The sequence below is a fragment of the Budorcas taxicolor genome, chromosome 3 (assembly GCF_023091745.1).
Source record: "Budorcas taxicolor isolate Tak-1 chromosome 3, Takin1.1, whole genome shotgun sequence".
Taxonomy (NCBI): Eukaryota; Metazoa; Chordata; class Mammalia; order Artiodactyla; family Bovidae; genus Budorcas; species Budorcas taxicolor.
Genome location: NC_068912.1, coordinates 99,716,363 through 99,732,034, shown reverse-complemented (window position 1 = coordinate 99,732,034; position 15,672 = coordinate 99,716,363). Strand labels below are relative to the sequence as shown.

Below are 15,672 nucleotides of genomic sequence, written 5' to 3'. Positions count from 1 at the left end.
CAATGTACTCAGAGCACATCGTGGGGGACATATCCCAAGGTATACTGTAATCAGAGCTATATTCAAGGTGTGGGAAGGGGGCAACTAATCCAGTAGTGGGAATCAGAGAAGCTTCAGTGACGGGTTACAGGAGACACAGGCCTTGAAAGATGAAGGTGGGGACTCTAGGAAGAGTGAATAAAGGAACATGCAAGGGAGTACTTGAGGGAAATTTAAAAGAAAAAAGTTTATTTTGCCTGGGCCATAGGGTGCAGGTTCGAGAGAACAAAGAGAAAGAGGGCAGGACAGAGATTTGGGAACAGATTATGGAGGGGCTTTTCCATGAGGTCAAGGGTCCAACCTCCATAAGGCAGGCAACAATGCTAGCCAAGGTTTCTGAGCAGAGGTATGTTGAGAACATTTCTCAGGAAGATCATATGGGCACCCATGAAAAGGAAAAAGGAACCAAGTTACTAAATTACTATGGGATCTTCATAAGTTTGTGCCAGAACCCAACAGCTCCTGTTCACAGAACTCACTGCCCAGGTTCAGCTTCATGCAATCCAAGTTTAAGAGGGGCTCCCTTGTTAGGCCCTATAACCACCAAAATCGGCTAGCATAATAGGCCTCCCAAAGTCCAGAACTCAAGTAGCACTATGGATCACAGAAAGGGAAGAGCTGATGTGGAAGAAGTTGGGGCGAAACAACTTGCACAGCTACTAAATGGCAGATACAGTCTGTCTCCTTAGGGAGTTAGTTTCCAGGCCACCTGTCAGATGGTCAGTGGCAGATCAGACGCCAGCATGGTGAAGGCACACAGCTAGTTAAGCGGCAGAGGTGAGATCTGAACCCAGGAATGCTTGACCCAAACTCGAGCATTTCCAACATTTCAATCCTGTCACCCACGCTGGCCTCTGATCTGCCACTGACCATCTGAGAAGGTAGCCTGGAAACTCCCTAAGGAGACAGACTATCTCACACTATTCTCTCTCCTCACAGGACAGCGACCCACACACATCAGGAACTTTTAAGTGAAAATAGTTCACTTTAAAATAATGGAGTGCACAGATATCAAACATTCCTCACGTGAAAAACTATTCATGACGTTGGACTGCCTGAGCCTTGAGCCCAGCCATATAGCCTGATACGTACCGAGTCTCAAACTGGCCCCTGGCTAAACTCCGACCTCGGACACCTGTCACAACCCAAGCCCCGAACCCAGGCGCCGGCTGAGCCCGGACTGGAGACACGCGATGCGCCCAGAGCTTGTCCCAGACGGAGCCTCAAGGAGAGTCTTAAAGAAGCTGCTTCTTCAGCTGTCTGCCCCCGCCCGGCCGGCAACAGAATAGAATCTGGTCCTGACCTCGGCCCGTTCCGAAAGCCCCGACAGCTCCTCCCCAGGAACAGGACTCATTCACGGGCCGCCTCCCCCCTCCCCCGTGGGCGCCCCATTTTACTCGCAGAGATGTCTCGCTGTCTGGGCTTTACCTCAGCTGACTCCTGGCGAAATACGTCGCTCGCACTCCACCTACGGAACGCGCCCCCGAGAACGCGGAACAGGCAGTACTAGCCGCGAGGGGCGGGCCCGACCTAAGAGAGGCGTGAGGGGCGGAGCCGCGCCTGCGCCCTGTTGGCTACGCGCTGGGAAAGGGTGGGGACGCACTAAGTAAACTGCTCCGGCCTTCAGGAAGAGGGGCGGGGCGATTGCTGGGGTAGGGGGCGGGGCTTGGCGCCTTCTGACACTACCTTTTCGGACTGGCGGTCAGGAGTCCTGGGAAGCTCCTGGAAGGAGGAGGCCGGGCAAGGAGCAGGTATAATTATATTTACCGAGCGCTTCTGCATGCTTGGGAGGAATACTTAGAATGCTGCCAGTCTTTTTAAAAACGAGAACGAATTCTGTAAACTTTCTTAGAAGGTTTGGGTGCTTGGAAATTTCTTTAAGAGATGGGAATACCAGACCACCCTACCTGCCTCCTGAGAAATCTGTACGTAAGTCAAGAAGCAACAGGTAGACCGGGGACAGACATGGAACAACGGACTGGTTCCAAATTGTGAAAGGAGTACGTCATGGCTATATATTGTCACCCTGCTTATATAACTTATATGCAGAGTACATCATGTGAAACGCTGGGCTGGATGAAGCACAGGCTGGAATCAAGGTTGCTGGGAGAAATATCAACCTGAGATATGCAGATGACACCACCCTTAGAGCAGAAAGCCAAGAGGAACTAAAGAGCCTCTTGAAGAAAGTGAGAGAGGGAAAAAGCTGGCTTAAAACTCAACATTCAAAAAAAAAAAGATCATGGCATCCAATCCCATCATTAATGGCAAATGGATGGGGAAATGATGGAAACAGTGACAGACTTTATTTTCTTTGGCTCCAAAATCACTGCAGATGGTGACTGCAGCCATGAAATTAAAAGATGCTTGCTCCTTGGAAGAAAAGCTATGACCAATCTAGACAGCCTATTAAAAAGCAGAGTCATTATTTTGCTGACAAAGGTCCGTCTAGTCAAAGCTATCGTTTTTCCAGTAGTCATGTATGGATGTGACAGTTGGACCATAAAGAAAGCTGAGAGATGAAGAATTGATGCTTCTGAACTGTGGTGTTGGAGAGGGCTCTTGAGAGTGTCTTGGACTGCAGGGAGATCAAACCAGTCCATCCTAAAGGAAATCAATCCTGAATGTTCATTGGAAAGACTGATGCTGAAGCTGAAGCTCCAGTACTTTGGGCACCTGATGTGAAGAACTGACTCATTGGAAAAGACCCTGATGCTGGAAAAGACTGAAGGTGGGAAGAGAAGGAGATGACAGAAGATGAGACTGTTGGATGGCATCACTGACTCAATGGACATGAGTTTGAGCAAGCTCCGGGAGTTGGTGGACAGGGAAGCCTGGCATGCTGCAGTCCATGGGGTTGCAAAGAGTTGGACACGACTGAGCAACTGAACTGAACTGAACTGAATGACTCAATAGCCAGATGATCCTGAGTCACTCAGGCTTAGGTTCCAACCAAAGTTCTCAAAATTGCTATGTGCCCATATGGCACCCAAGTTCAGTTAAACAGAGATGAGGGCTCTAGGGGCTCAGAGGAGGAAAGTCTTAGGGAAGGTCCCCCACATCAGATGGAGTTCCAGCCATGCCTGTGGCTCCCTTCACCATACACTCCACACAGCTCCTGGGGGTGGGGCAGTGGGAGAACCAGCAGGAAACAACCTCCAAGAGGCTGCAGTGTTCATGAGGGCCAAGGATGCTGGGGCATCCTTTACTCAGCAGGTGAATGCTGTGATCCAGGGTGGGGCAAATGGCTCGCTTCCCTATTCCCTGCTGCAAATATTTTTATGGCTCCTGAGCCAACAGGAAAACAAAGCCTTATGCAGCCTGGCTGCCCTTCTACATTCAATACACTGCCTCTGCCCAGATCCTCTCTTGCCAAGTTTTGCCCTATGGGGGGCTCTTTTGTGTAGCTGAGGCCCCAGCTCTCTCTTTTATCTTCTTTTTCTGTCTAGTCTTCTCCAAGCATCCCTCTCTGAATTTCTCAAAGTAGTTTTGTGAGGGTTTTCTGATGTATTCAGACATTCTCATGTAAGGTACAGGTCTTGGCCACACAGTTCTGAGATAAATATACCTTTATATGGTGTATTCCAGAACCGTGATCCCAGAGTCTGAAGTTTCTGAGTCTAGTAATTGAGGAAGTAGTGAGTGACCTGTCATAGGAGGTGTGCAAGCAAAGCCACGTTTTAGAATGCTGGACTCCTCTGGTAAGCCAGAAGAAGGGGCTGCAGAGTGGAGGGCCTTAGACACCTATAGCAATCAAAAGAGGGACACTGGGCATCAGGAAGGCAGCCAGGCAACAAATGATTCAACAAGCTATTACATGTCAAGCATTTAGAGTTCTACCTAACACAGGGTGTGTGTTCAGTCTCTCAGTCGTGTCTTGACTCTGCAACCCCATGGACTGTAGCCCACCAGGCTCCTCTGCCCATGGGATTTTCCAGGCAGGAATACTGGAGTGGGTTGCTAGTCCCTTCTCCAGGGGAATGTTCCTGACCCAGGGATGGGACCCATGTCTCCTGAATTGGCAGATGGACTCTTTCCCACTGAGCCACCTGGGAATCCCATACCTAACACATAGTATTTGTTATTATTGTGAATGATCCACAAACTGAGTAACCAGGAGTTTAGAAATCAGTAAGTCCCTTACTCCCACACCTGATCATGAAGCAGATGGGGGAAACTGAGGTTCAGAGGAGAAGAATGTGCCAGAGTATCTTGGGGGCTGGGCTGGGACTCAAACCCAGGTCTCTGCCTCCAAGGAGAGCCACTGCATAAAGCCAGGCTGTCTCCTTCTCAGGGAGAAAGAAGAGCTCTAGGTGGGTCTTTGCTGACTGTTTAAGAACCACGCTATTTTTCAACTCTTATCTAGGCAGATGGGGTAAGGGGCTGTGGAATGATAGCAGGACCTGAGCTAAGAGCTTCAGGTGTCCCTGGGGAATAAACTCAGGAGTCAGCCTATGTCTTTCCACCCCTACTTGGAGCTCTAACCAGCACCCAACAAACAGCCTTCTCCTAAGAAGGCCTTCTTCTGCTCTGATTAAGGTTAGGGCTGTATTTCTGTCCTGTCCCTTAACCCATTAGCTCCAATAGACCACCCAGATTAATAGGATGGGTGAGAGTGACCAGTGCCAGGTGCCCTGAGCTGAAACAATGACTCTCCAAAGAGACTTGAGTTCCCCAAAGGTAAGGCCCAGCCCTCCCCACTCTAAGATTCCTAGCCTAGCCCAGGAATTCTAGGTCGTGAATTCTCAGAGCCCTGGGAAAACCTCAGTGTCTCCACCCTGGGGAGCTGGGCCAGATGTGACCACACCAGCCAGCCGTTCACAAGGCCCAGGATCTCAGGACACAAAGCCCTCCCTACCCCATTCTGACCCAGTTCCTTCCACAGCCTGCCCAGGAGCCATGTGGCACCCAGACCACAACTTCCCACCAGGCCCTTTAGTTTGCCTCTTTTATTTTACCAAAAATAACAAAGATAAATTTTCCCTCTGTTTCACAAAAAATAGATTGCCCCCATTCCACTCCCCCAACCTTTCATAATCAGCACTGGTAGTAGCCTAGACTCCAACGCCCAATATATAATCCTCTTTGGGAGACTCTGACTTCCCCGCAGACCCCCAGCCCCACGCCAGAATTTCTGGCGAAGCTGCTGAGCCAGTGTTTCCCTTGGGAATTTCTCTGGAGGCAGCTGTCCCAGGTTCAGCTGGCTGGCCCCAGGAGCCCCATCTGTTTCCAGAGATCTGGCAGCTGCAGGGCCATGGAGAGGGGCATGATTTTGGAGGCTTGGCTCAGCAGACAACCCCAGCAGACCACAGCAGTGGTGGGGTACTCTGGCATCAGGCTAGAAATCCTTCCTCAAAGCAAAAAACAGCTGTGTTCTGGAGAGAGCTGTCAAACACTCCTTTGGAGTGCCTCTCATCTCCCTGTGTGGCAATCCACAAGCCTGGGGTGAAAGTCAGAACCCCTGGTTTCTACTCCAGCTCCACAAAAGCTTTGCTGGGAGGCCTTGGACAATTTCTCCCACCTCTCTTCTGGTTTCAGTTTCTTCCTGTGTCCACGGATGTTTCTGTAAGTGAGACTGGATGATCCTCAGATTCCTTCTGGTTCTCCATCCTGGCCCCCCAGCCCACCATCTCCAGGACAGGAGGGCCCTGTCCCTGTCTCAGTTTTCTCACTTGCAGGGCTGGACATGGAGGTGCTGAGTCATAAGTGCTGAATGACCATGCCAGTTTCTCTGTGGATAGCTATGCTCTGAGATCTAACCAGCTGGAATGTCTCAGGGATGGTTGGGAAGGGGAAGGAGGCAGGTACTTGCAGGATGGGGGCTCTCCAAGCCTGGAAGAGTCTGTTCACAGCTCTGTGGTCCTCAGTATCCCAGATGGGAGATAAAGCTCTGGAGTTTCCCAGTTCAAGTTCATTAGCTCTGTGAGTTGGAGGATTATCTTCTACTGGGTTTCAGATCCTCACAATCACATCTGGAGACTCAGGGAGCTAGACTGGAGTGTATGATTCCTGATTTAAGGACAGAGGACCTTTGTGGACATGAGGGATCACCCCTGATGCCTAGGAGGCTGTCTATAACCAGGCCTTCCTGGAGGCAGAGGGATGAGGGAAATGACAGCACATGAGCATCTCTGGCTGAGCAAATCCGAACCTGTGTCTATGGTGGGCCAGGATTTTAAGTACTCAGGATAGGGCTCCCCTTCCTACCTCCCACCAGCTCCCCAGAACTCATGCTGATGGAAGATGGTGGCTTGGAAGGTTCAAATATGGAGCTACATCTACAACCACAGTTTGTGCACTTAACACACAAGGTCAGGCACACCAAATGGGGTAACTGACTTGTCATCATTCCTAAGTGGTCATGGTCTGAAGGCCCTAGTCCCTACTTCCTTTCATCCATCCATCCATCCATTTACCTAACACTTAGGGAGGGCCCATGTGCCAGGAAGGGTCTAAGGCAACTTGCTCTCACAGACACACCCCATAGTCAATATCACACACATACACACAGATACATACATCTCATCTGTGTCCACTCACAGACCAGCTGCTCATGCTCTTGCACCTTTCTTGCCATCACTTCAGCCACATCCACACTCCCAAAATAGGCTTGGGAAGCACCGTGGAAGGGTCAAGTGTCAGAGCAGAAACCCTCTAGACTTCATGCTGGGGGGTTAGCTCCTCCTTTCCTGCTGTCTGCCCGCCTTTAAGCTCTTCCCTTCTCCACTCCCAAGCAGTCAGGAGGACATGTGGGCAGATTCCTGAGAACCAGAAGTTCTGGGGCTTTGGGTGTGTGAAGGGGCTCCAGGGCCTTCAGGTCCCTCTGCCACCAGACTTCTGATGGTCCCCTCCCTGGGACACTCTGTGTTCAGGTGGTCCATCTGACAGTCAACATGGTCCAGGTCTGGGCTCAGTGACAAATCCGCTCTGTCATCTCCCTCTGCAGAGACACAAGGTGGGGAGGGGTCAGTCAGAGCTCAGTGTACCAGGTAGCCCCTTCCCAAACTACAGGGCCTGGCAACTCTTCTGCCTGAGCCAGGCCCCTGCCTGCCACCATCACCCCCCAACTCCAGGCTGCAGACCTGTGTCTGTAAACTGATACTTGAATGAATTCGCTATTAAAGTACAAAATCTACTGTTAAATGAATTGCGGTCCCCTGATATATCCACTTGGGTATTGGATTTTCTTAAAGAGCCTTTAAACTGAAAGGATCTGAAAACTCACAGAGGCTAGCCCTGGTAGGGGAGGGCAGTGGGGGCTTGGCCTCACCAGTGGCTCCAGCTCCCGCTGGTCTACCAGGCTGAACTCGCGGATGAAGTAATAGAAGTGCTTGTAGCAGGTATTGACATGCGCCTCGGCCCCCATGCTGAGGATGCTGTCAAAGTGGTGGATGTAGACATGTACAAAGACGCGGAAGAGACGGGTCAGGATCTTGGTGCAGACCTGCTGGAAGTTCTTGGGGAAGGGAACTCCTAGGGGGTGGGGTGGGCAGATAGATACAGGACATCAGCAACCTTCTGATGAAACTCTGCCCAACCCTGCCCATCCCCCACACTGCCCAGGATGGCCTCTTTCCGTAGCACACTTCCCTGTGGGAAACAGAGATCAAGGTTTGCTTTCTCCCGTACTTCCCATTTTAATGAAGCACAAAGCTCACTGTGCCTCTCTGCTGCTGAAATACAAATCATCTTCCAATTTCCCCATCACCCTGAACACGACTCTACAGCCTTGTTGGATCACTGACCAACCCTGCTGAGACTATGATGGAAGTTATGCCACAATTCTCTCCAGAAACATGTGCATCTGTAGATGCTTGCATATAACACTGTTGGATGCAATTCCAAGGGGAGTTCATCAATATCTGGGGCCTACTTTTTTTTTGGGTGGGGGCTACTTTTTAAAATATGGGCCTTCAGGATTGAATCCTGTCTTCCCAGCATGGTAGCTGCTCAAAGCCTTTCATAATCTGATCCTGACTTGCCTCTCCAGCTCCACCTGATTCCTTTCCCTTTGCAACATTCACACAGTGGGCCCCAGACCCCAATCCTGAGAATTCCTAAATCTTCAAGAATGAATTCAGATATTTCTCAGTCCTTCAAACATTCAATAACACTTGCAAGAACCTTCCATCTGTGAGCCAGGCCCTGTGCTGGGTCTTCTGCACCTTTAGCCTGGTATAATGGATATGGCAGCCACCCTAGCTTTGATAAAACTGAGGTGCATAAACATGGAACCACTTGCCCAAGGCCACGTAACTATTAATTAGTATACACTGGAGGTGGGATTCAAGCCCTCTTTGCACTGCATCGCAGCACACCTCAAATAAATGCTATAGACCCTGCCAGCGAGAAAGCCCAGGACTTTCTCTGTGAAAAAGGCATGATTTCTGCACAGTCTCCCATCCTCACAGTTGAATTTGAGGCTACACCCTCTTCTCTGCTGTGGCAGAGTCATCCCAGAGTTAAGGCACAGGCATCTGGGATCTCACAGGCCTGAGGGTGAAAACTAAAAGGGAACAAGAGCTCAGACACAGGCCCACACTGACTCACCCCACTCCATGAGGCCCTTCCCCTTCCTCACTGCTCTCGGGTGGGGCTGAGCCCTGTCTCCCTGTGAGCTCTTCCAGGCCCAGCCCAGGTCCCTCAGACTTGTCCTGCACATCTAGACTCGGGGTCCTGGGTCCCATGAGACCTGAGCAAGTTCTGAGTACCTCCTGATTCAGTGCATTTTCCATCTCTCCGCCTGTTTCCTCCCATGTGAAATGAAGATACCTGGGTTGCACATGATAGTGCAGGAAAGGGCAGGCCACCAAATGGGGAGGGGTGTGGGTGGTGATTTGTGACTCAAGGCCCTCAGCATTCAGACTTCTCCCCTCTGGGCCTGACCACCCTGGCCCGCCCATCTCTGATTCCCATAACCTTAACAAAGATGCGCAGGAGGCCAGGTAGGGCGGGCTGCAATGATGAACACAAGGTCATGCCCACTTAGCTTCTAAGCCAACGCCTCCTCTTGCTGCCCTTGAGTGAGGAAACAGGGCCAGGATGATGTCACTCATCTCCCCTTCCCACCCTCACCCTTCCAGGCTGCCCAGCTGAGCTAAGACAAGGCTCCCTGACTGGCTTGAAATGGAAAAATTCTGCCCTGAGGGCCTACTGCAGTGGAGATACTGTCTGGCCCCCAGTCCAGATCGCCTTTCCTTTCCTGGGGCCAGGAGTCAGAAAAGACTCCCAAGCCACAGCAAGTCATATTAGCCCAAACAGGGTGACTTGCTAGGAGCACCTTGAGGCACTTGTTCTGGACGATTCTGAGAATCATCACGGTCCTGCTTGGGTGGTCCCTGGAGGGACACTCGAGCTTCAGACAAAAAGAGGCCTCAGAAAAAACAAAACAAAACGAAAAAAAAGGAGCCTGACCTGCCTGCCAGGTGAGACTCACCTACGCGCGTGGGAAAGACATCCTCGTCGTTGATGAGGCCTTCGATCCAGTCCATGAGCAGCGCCATGTAGCGTGGCGCCGAGAGCTTGGCCGGCCGCCGGTACTGGCGCTCGTCCTGCCAGCGGTACTCGTAGCGAGGCCCACCGGCCATGACCGGGCAGCTGGTCTCGTTGCAGCGCTCGGCCATGGTGCCGTAGATGAGGTTTATGCGGTTGAAGAAGTCCACCACGTGCACCGCGATCCAGTCATCTATGTTCTCGCCGGGCGGCAGCCTCACCACGCTGCGCAGGTCCAGGCCAGACTTGAGCGACGCCTGCGCCTTCTTATACAGCTCAAAGCGCTGCGTGCCCGGCTCAAAGCGCTTCCGCGGCCTGAACGTCTTGTCCTTGGAGAACACCTGCTTCAGGCACAGCGCCATGGCCCGGATGGGCCAAGGGTCCAAGGGCAGGACCTGCGGATTCCCTGCCAGGGCCAAGGGCAGAGGGGAGCACGGTGGTCAGGTCCTTACCAAATGGACTTGATTTCCGCCACATCCTGCCTCTTACCTCTTGACTTTTGGCCTGGAGTTCTCAGCTTGGAATCTAAATCCTCCTCTCCCCTTCAATCCGGTATCCTGCCCTATTGCTAGCTCCCCTGGTTCCCCCTGCCAAGCTTTCCACAGCCCTCCCACCTTTTTCCTTTCTTCTCCACTTTCATTGTGTCTCAGAGAGGGCTGGGCCTAGGCTCCAAACAGGTGCTCCTCAGATTTGCTGCGGACTATCAGAGTTGGCAGAGGCTCCTGCAGGAGGCAGGGGCCTGGGTGAAATGATCTCTGGGGATCTCACAGCCCAGTTGGTACAGCGTGGGAGAGCCTGCCGGCATTGTGCTGAGGGTAGAGGGGGGAGCCCCCACCCTTGGCTTCCTCTGGGATATCCCGTAGTCCATCCGGCCACCGGGGATTCCCAGGGAGCAGGAGGGACTTTTCTACCAAAAATGTCCTTTCCTTTTACTACCCTGAAAGGAAAGAGCTCTCAGATGGCCAGCTGGGTGGCCTCTGAATGTGACTGCAGGCACTGGAGGAGAGGGGGAGGGTGGCAGGTCTAGAAGGGCACCACTTCCTCCAACAGTGGCTGGAGATCTTTTATCCCAAGCCTGCCTCTCCAGCCTGAAACCCAAACCAGAACAAGCCACTGGCCCCTCCCTCTGCACCTGACATGCAGCAGACGTTCCTAGAGCTCCTACTATGTGCCTGGCACCGGGAGGCAGGAAAACGCAGTCACATCACCCAGTTGGGACCATCCAGAATTCAGAATTTGCTTTGCTTTTTAGAATTGAAGGATCTCAGACGCAAAACAGCCTTTGGGGATGATGATAAGAGCGCTAGGCTTTGAGGCAGGAGACCTGGGTTCTAGTGTCATCCATCATTGCTGGGTGACCCCTGCAGCAGGGAGGGATTTGGCCCATGCAGTTTCCTGGGTCACTCATAGGCCAAGTTCCTGGGACTTCCAGGGTAATCACCTCATTTTCCCGTGAGTGCTTGTGCTCTTGGGAAATGCAGGGACCCAGGTACCCACTGGAATTCAGCCACATGAACTGTGATCCTGACCCCAGACCAAGCACTAAGGCTGAGAGTAGGCTAAGCACTCAGCTTTGGCTCCAGGCTGAACTCTGACCTGGCCTTGACCTTGGTCAATTTGAGTCCTGAACTCTAACCCAGACTAAGCCTTAAAAAGAGCCACAAAGGCCTTGACACAACAGGCCTTGACCTCAGAGCTCACACTGGAGTATTTTCCTTTCTCACATCTCGAGTAATACTGGGTCAGGTTTGGGGAAAGGAGGGTGGGAACAAGGTGACAACTGGGTGTAACCAAAGGCACATGTGGGTTGTCACGTCAGACAACAAGTCAAGCTAGTGGAGAAGTTTGAAACAAGGATTCCTCTCTGTGCACATAACACACAGCCAGAAGGGCAGAAGTCAAGTAAAATGAGAGGAGTTTGGAGAGTAGGGGCAGGTCTCCCCACAGGATCTTGTTGTCTTGAAAAAATCCTCTAAGATGTGGCAGGTCATCATCTGCTACCCCTCAACTTCTCACCCAAAGAAGTCCTCAGTGTGGGACCCAAGCTTCCTGACCCTAGATATTTCCATACTTCACATGCCCCTGCATCTAAATTCTGCTTGGGGAACTTTTTCCTGTGGGTTCCTTGGGGAACCCATCCAGTGGTTAGGACTCTGCGCTTTCAATGCAAGGGGCGTGGGTTCGATCTCTGGTCAGGGAACTAAGATCTTACACATTATGTGGCATGGCCAAGAAAATTTTTTTAAAAAGAAAAAAAAAAAAAAAGAAATTCACCTTATTCTTAGGGCAGGAGCTTCCAAAATCACACTACAATTAGTTGGGTCCCTGGGCTCTCCACCTTTGCACATCCCCCCTCACTGACAGCTACCAACAAACCTACTCTGGCATTCAACATCTCATCCTAGCTTTCTTGCCCCACTTCCCTAGAGCTACCACTCTGGGCCTCTTCCTGATCCATGAACAGCTCCCCAACTCCTGCTTCTGTGTGTTTTCTTACACTGGTTCCTGGGCTTAACTCCCGCCCTCAAGTTGAACACTGCCTCCTCCCATAGCCTCCTCTACTGCACCCAGATCTCTTTGTCCTTGGGTGGAGACTACTCTTTGGTCATTTTGTCCTCCACCGGCTTCACCTCCCAGCCTAGGTCAGGCCTGGTACATACTGGATGCTCAGGCTTTGTGGAAAGCTCAAAAGCAAGAATCATTGAGTTGAAATAGCCCTGAGAAATCAACTGGCCCAACTCACTTCTTGAATGGATGAGGAAACTGAGGCCCCATAAGAGGACTTTAGGAGCCTGGGTTCACACAGCAAGTCACAAGCAGGGGATCTCCAGTGGCACAATGGGACACTGGGATAAGGTGGGGCATGACAACTGGTCAAGGGCCATTTTCCTGCCCTAGCTGCATGCCGCTGGTCTGGTAGAGATAAGGAGAAAGGAGGGGAGTGAAGGAAAAGGGGAGCATCTTCCCATCCACTAGACCAACTTAATTCCTGTTCCCCCGACACACTGTGCCTCCCCTACACTCCACAGCAACTTGGGTGTCCTAACCAGGGAGCTAGGGTCCCACCTTCTTGCTGCAGAATGTCAATGCCTGGGTCTTTCCCAGGGGAAATGAAAGCTTGTGAGGGAGGGAACATGGATAGACGCTCTTGTATCCAGGCCGCTTGTCTGTTTTCACTTCCCACTCTCATCCCTTTCAGTTCAGTCGCTCAGTCGTGTCCAACTCTTTGCGACCCCATGAATCGCAGTAGCCAGGCCTCCCTGTCCATCACCAACTCCCGGAGTTCACTCAGACTCTCGTCCATCGAGTCAGTGAGTCTCTTATCTCACAGAATCTCTGTCCCCTCCCTGGAACCACGGCTATTCCCCCTCTTGGGCCCTGTTTCCTAACTCTGGATGTCCTTTCATTCCTAAAGTGGCCAGTGATGGCTCACTCCCTGGGTGGGCATCTGGGTTTCCCAAATAAAGGCCACAGAGGAGCCCTGCCTGCTTCTGACACTCAGCCCCCTGCCAGGGCCACACCTGCCACTCCTCCAGTCCTGACCCAGGATCTTGGCCCCAGTTGGAAACCAGAATCCAGCCTCGAGTAGAGCGATGTGTATTAGCGAGGTGGGGGTGGGCGGGAGCGCTGAGAGCAGAAATCCAAGAGAAAAGTCGAGGCGAGGACTCCGAGCTCCTCCCCGTGGCGCTCGGCCACCCACGACCACTCCTCAACCTCTCCCAGAACACCTGACGCCACCATCTCCCCAGCCCAGCTGCCAGGACAGATGGGTCGTAGGACCCAGAAGAGCAGGCCTGAAATTTCCGCCTGCGAAGACACGCCCTCTTCAACCGACGCGCCCCCACCCCACCCTGACTTTCCAGCTCCGTGTCCCGGACCCCGGAACCAGGGTTGTGGGCAGCCTGCTCCGGGCGCAGGTCGCCTGGGGATGGTGCCAGGCCGGGACAGCCGAAGAAATGAAAGTGGAAGAGAGGCTGGGCTGTGTGCGCGGCGGGGCGCCGGGGGATCTCACTCACGGGGTCCGCCGGGTGGGTTAGCGCGAGTCCTCTCTGGGCGCGGAGTCACATCCCCAGCGCGTGGTCCTCTCCTCCCGCCGGTTCCCGGCCGTGCAGGTCTTCTCGCGTGTCCGCCTGCCTGCCCCGCCGAACCCGCTGTCGCCCTCCGCCCCCAAGGCGACGCCAGCTCCGCCCAGGCCCTCCCGGCCCCGCCACGCTGCGGCCAAGGGGCGGGGAAGGGGCGGGGAGAGAGGACCCCCCCTCCCAATACCTTCGCCTTTCCGGAAAGTCCATATCACTCGCCCAGCTTCCCAGGACCGAAGGACTAAGAGCTGGTTCTCTTAGGGTCAAGGAGGCAGCCTCAGTTTCCTTGACTGTAAAATGGGGACAAACCCATTTTATCCAGCTCTGTCTGGAGCTGGATAATGGTGGTTTCCTTGCCCTCCTGGAATCTTCTGTTTCCCTTGTCGCTGAGCTCAATTAGAGATCAGATCTGCCATCCACTCCCATACCCTCAGCTCCTGGCAGAGTGCCTGGCACACAGCAGGCACTTAATACCCATTTGCTGAATGAATGAACGAACGCCTTGGGAACCATTACCTCAGCACTCAAAGGACTGGCTCCCAAGAGTGCTCAGATCAGACTTTCACCTCACCCACCAGCTCTGGGGTTTTGGCTCAGGCTGGGCAGATTCTCCTCACTCCTGGGCCAAGTCATCCCATTCCCACCCTTTGCCCCCACCCACCCACATTTTTGCTCCAGCTATTCCCACTTTGGAACATCTTTTTTCCTTCCTTTCTTCTAATCAGATCCAAACCCCTCAAGAGTTGTTTTGCATCCCCTACTTTTCCACCTGGGTTCTTTTACCTGCAGAAGCACAGAATGCACTCTGTGGGTCCCAGGCCCAGGGACCAGTAGGCAGGCTCTTCCCTGGGAGGGAGGGGAGGGTGGGGGCCCTCTACAGAAGGAGGGCCAAGGCAGACAGATGGGCTGCAGAAATTACTCTGGAGGGGTGCTGGAGGTGAGCAAGTGGGGAGAGGGGCAGGAGGCATTTACATGGCACAGATACCCCACTGGGCTCCTCTTGTGTCTGGAACGTCTGCTTGCTGGATGGCATAAGAACACACTGGATTCTTAAAAATGAACTAAAGATTCATTTTTTTTTGGTTGGATACCAATTTTTGCCCCAGTCTAAAGCTGCCACTCTCTTTTTTCCCCAATATCTGAGTCTTAACTCTGCCCCAGATCCTCTATAAGCGAACATTTGCATGTTCTAGTGTATGGAGAAGGAATTCAAACCTAGTCCTTCATTTGTTTGATATCATGATTAATACCCTTTACTGAATGTGACTTTGTGCACTGAGAACGGGGAGATCAGGTGATGGTGCTGACCCAGTGGTGACCTTAGGTGCTGATGGGTCAGCCCGGGGTGCGGTGGGAGACCAACACACAGAGATAACACAAGGTCAGAGCTCAGCCATCCAGATGTGAGAACTTGGTTATGGACTGACAGTGAGTGAGCACTTGGTAAGCGTGGCGTTACCAGCAGGAAACACATGGAATACCCGAAGAAGTGGCTGCTCCGAGGAGAGTTTAAAGAAGGCAGTATTTAGAGCCACAGCCAGGGTGTAGGAAAACCACAAGGACTGCGTATTACAAAAGGACTAGCAGCCATTTGCTGTCTGCCCAAGGCTGGAGGGGTGCTGGGAGGGAGAGGTGAAAGTGGGAGCCCTGAGGATGGTACTGCTGACCAGATTTGTGGCCTGAGCTCCACCGGCATACCCTGCCTACAACAAATCGTACCTCGAAGGACTAGGGGTGAAAAGGGGCCTCACTTCCCTCCATCTGATTTCTGGGAAGATTTCCCCATTGGCCAAATCCTACCAGAAGCCAAGGACAAGGAAACCAGTTGATGTAGCCCATAGAGGTCAGCCTCCTGGAACCCAGAGCTGGGAGGAGGAGGGTGGGGAGTACAGAAGATTCTTGGCATGTGGGCCCAGGGACTTTGACTTTACAAGGGAAATAGAAACTGCTTGTGCTTTCCTTTATCATTCAGTTCTAAATATTTCATAATTTCATTGTCATTTCCTCTTTAACCCATGGATGATTTAGAAGTGTTTTTTTCAGCTTCTCAACCTATGGGAGA

General features: G+C 52.4%; 2 protein-coding genes across 6 annotated transcripts in view; both read right to left on the bottom strand.

Moving 5' to 3' along the window:
- Positions 1-1,556, bottom strand: part of MKNK1 (MAPK interacting serine/threonine kinase 1) — a 45,154-nt gene extending 43,598 nt beyond the window's left edge. For 4 of the 5 annotated variants that reach the window (XM_052636729.1, XM_052636726.1, XM_052636730.1 and 1 more), the window contains exon 1: positions 1,468-1,556. The gene's annotated coding sequence lies outside the window, so the exon portion shown is untranslated. Of the gene's footprint in view, positions 1-1,131; positions 1,252-1,467 lie in introns of those variants that run through there. The other variant, XM_052636727.1, reaches the window with a different exon arrangement.
- Positions 1,557-4,988: 3,432 nt separating this feature from the next.
- MOB3C (MOB kinase activator 3C) lies at positions 4,989-9,893 on the bottom strand. The gene is made up of 3 exons (XM_052637488.1): positions 9,476-9,893; positions 7,310-7,512; positions 4,989-6,979 (listed from the first exon to the last, which is right to left on the bottom strand). Exons 1-3 carry the CDS (start codon positions 9,891-9,893, stop codon positions 6,950-6,952), a joined length of 651 nt encoding a protein of 216 aa, XP_052493448.1. The 3' UTR covers positions 4,989-6,949.
- Positions 9,894-15,672: the final 5,779 nt, after the last annotated feature.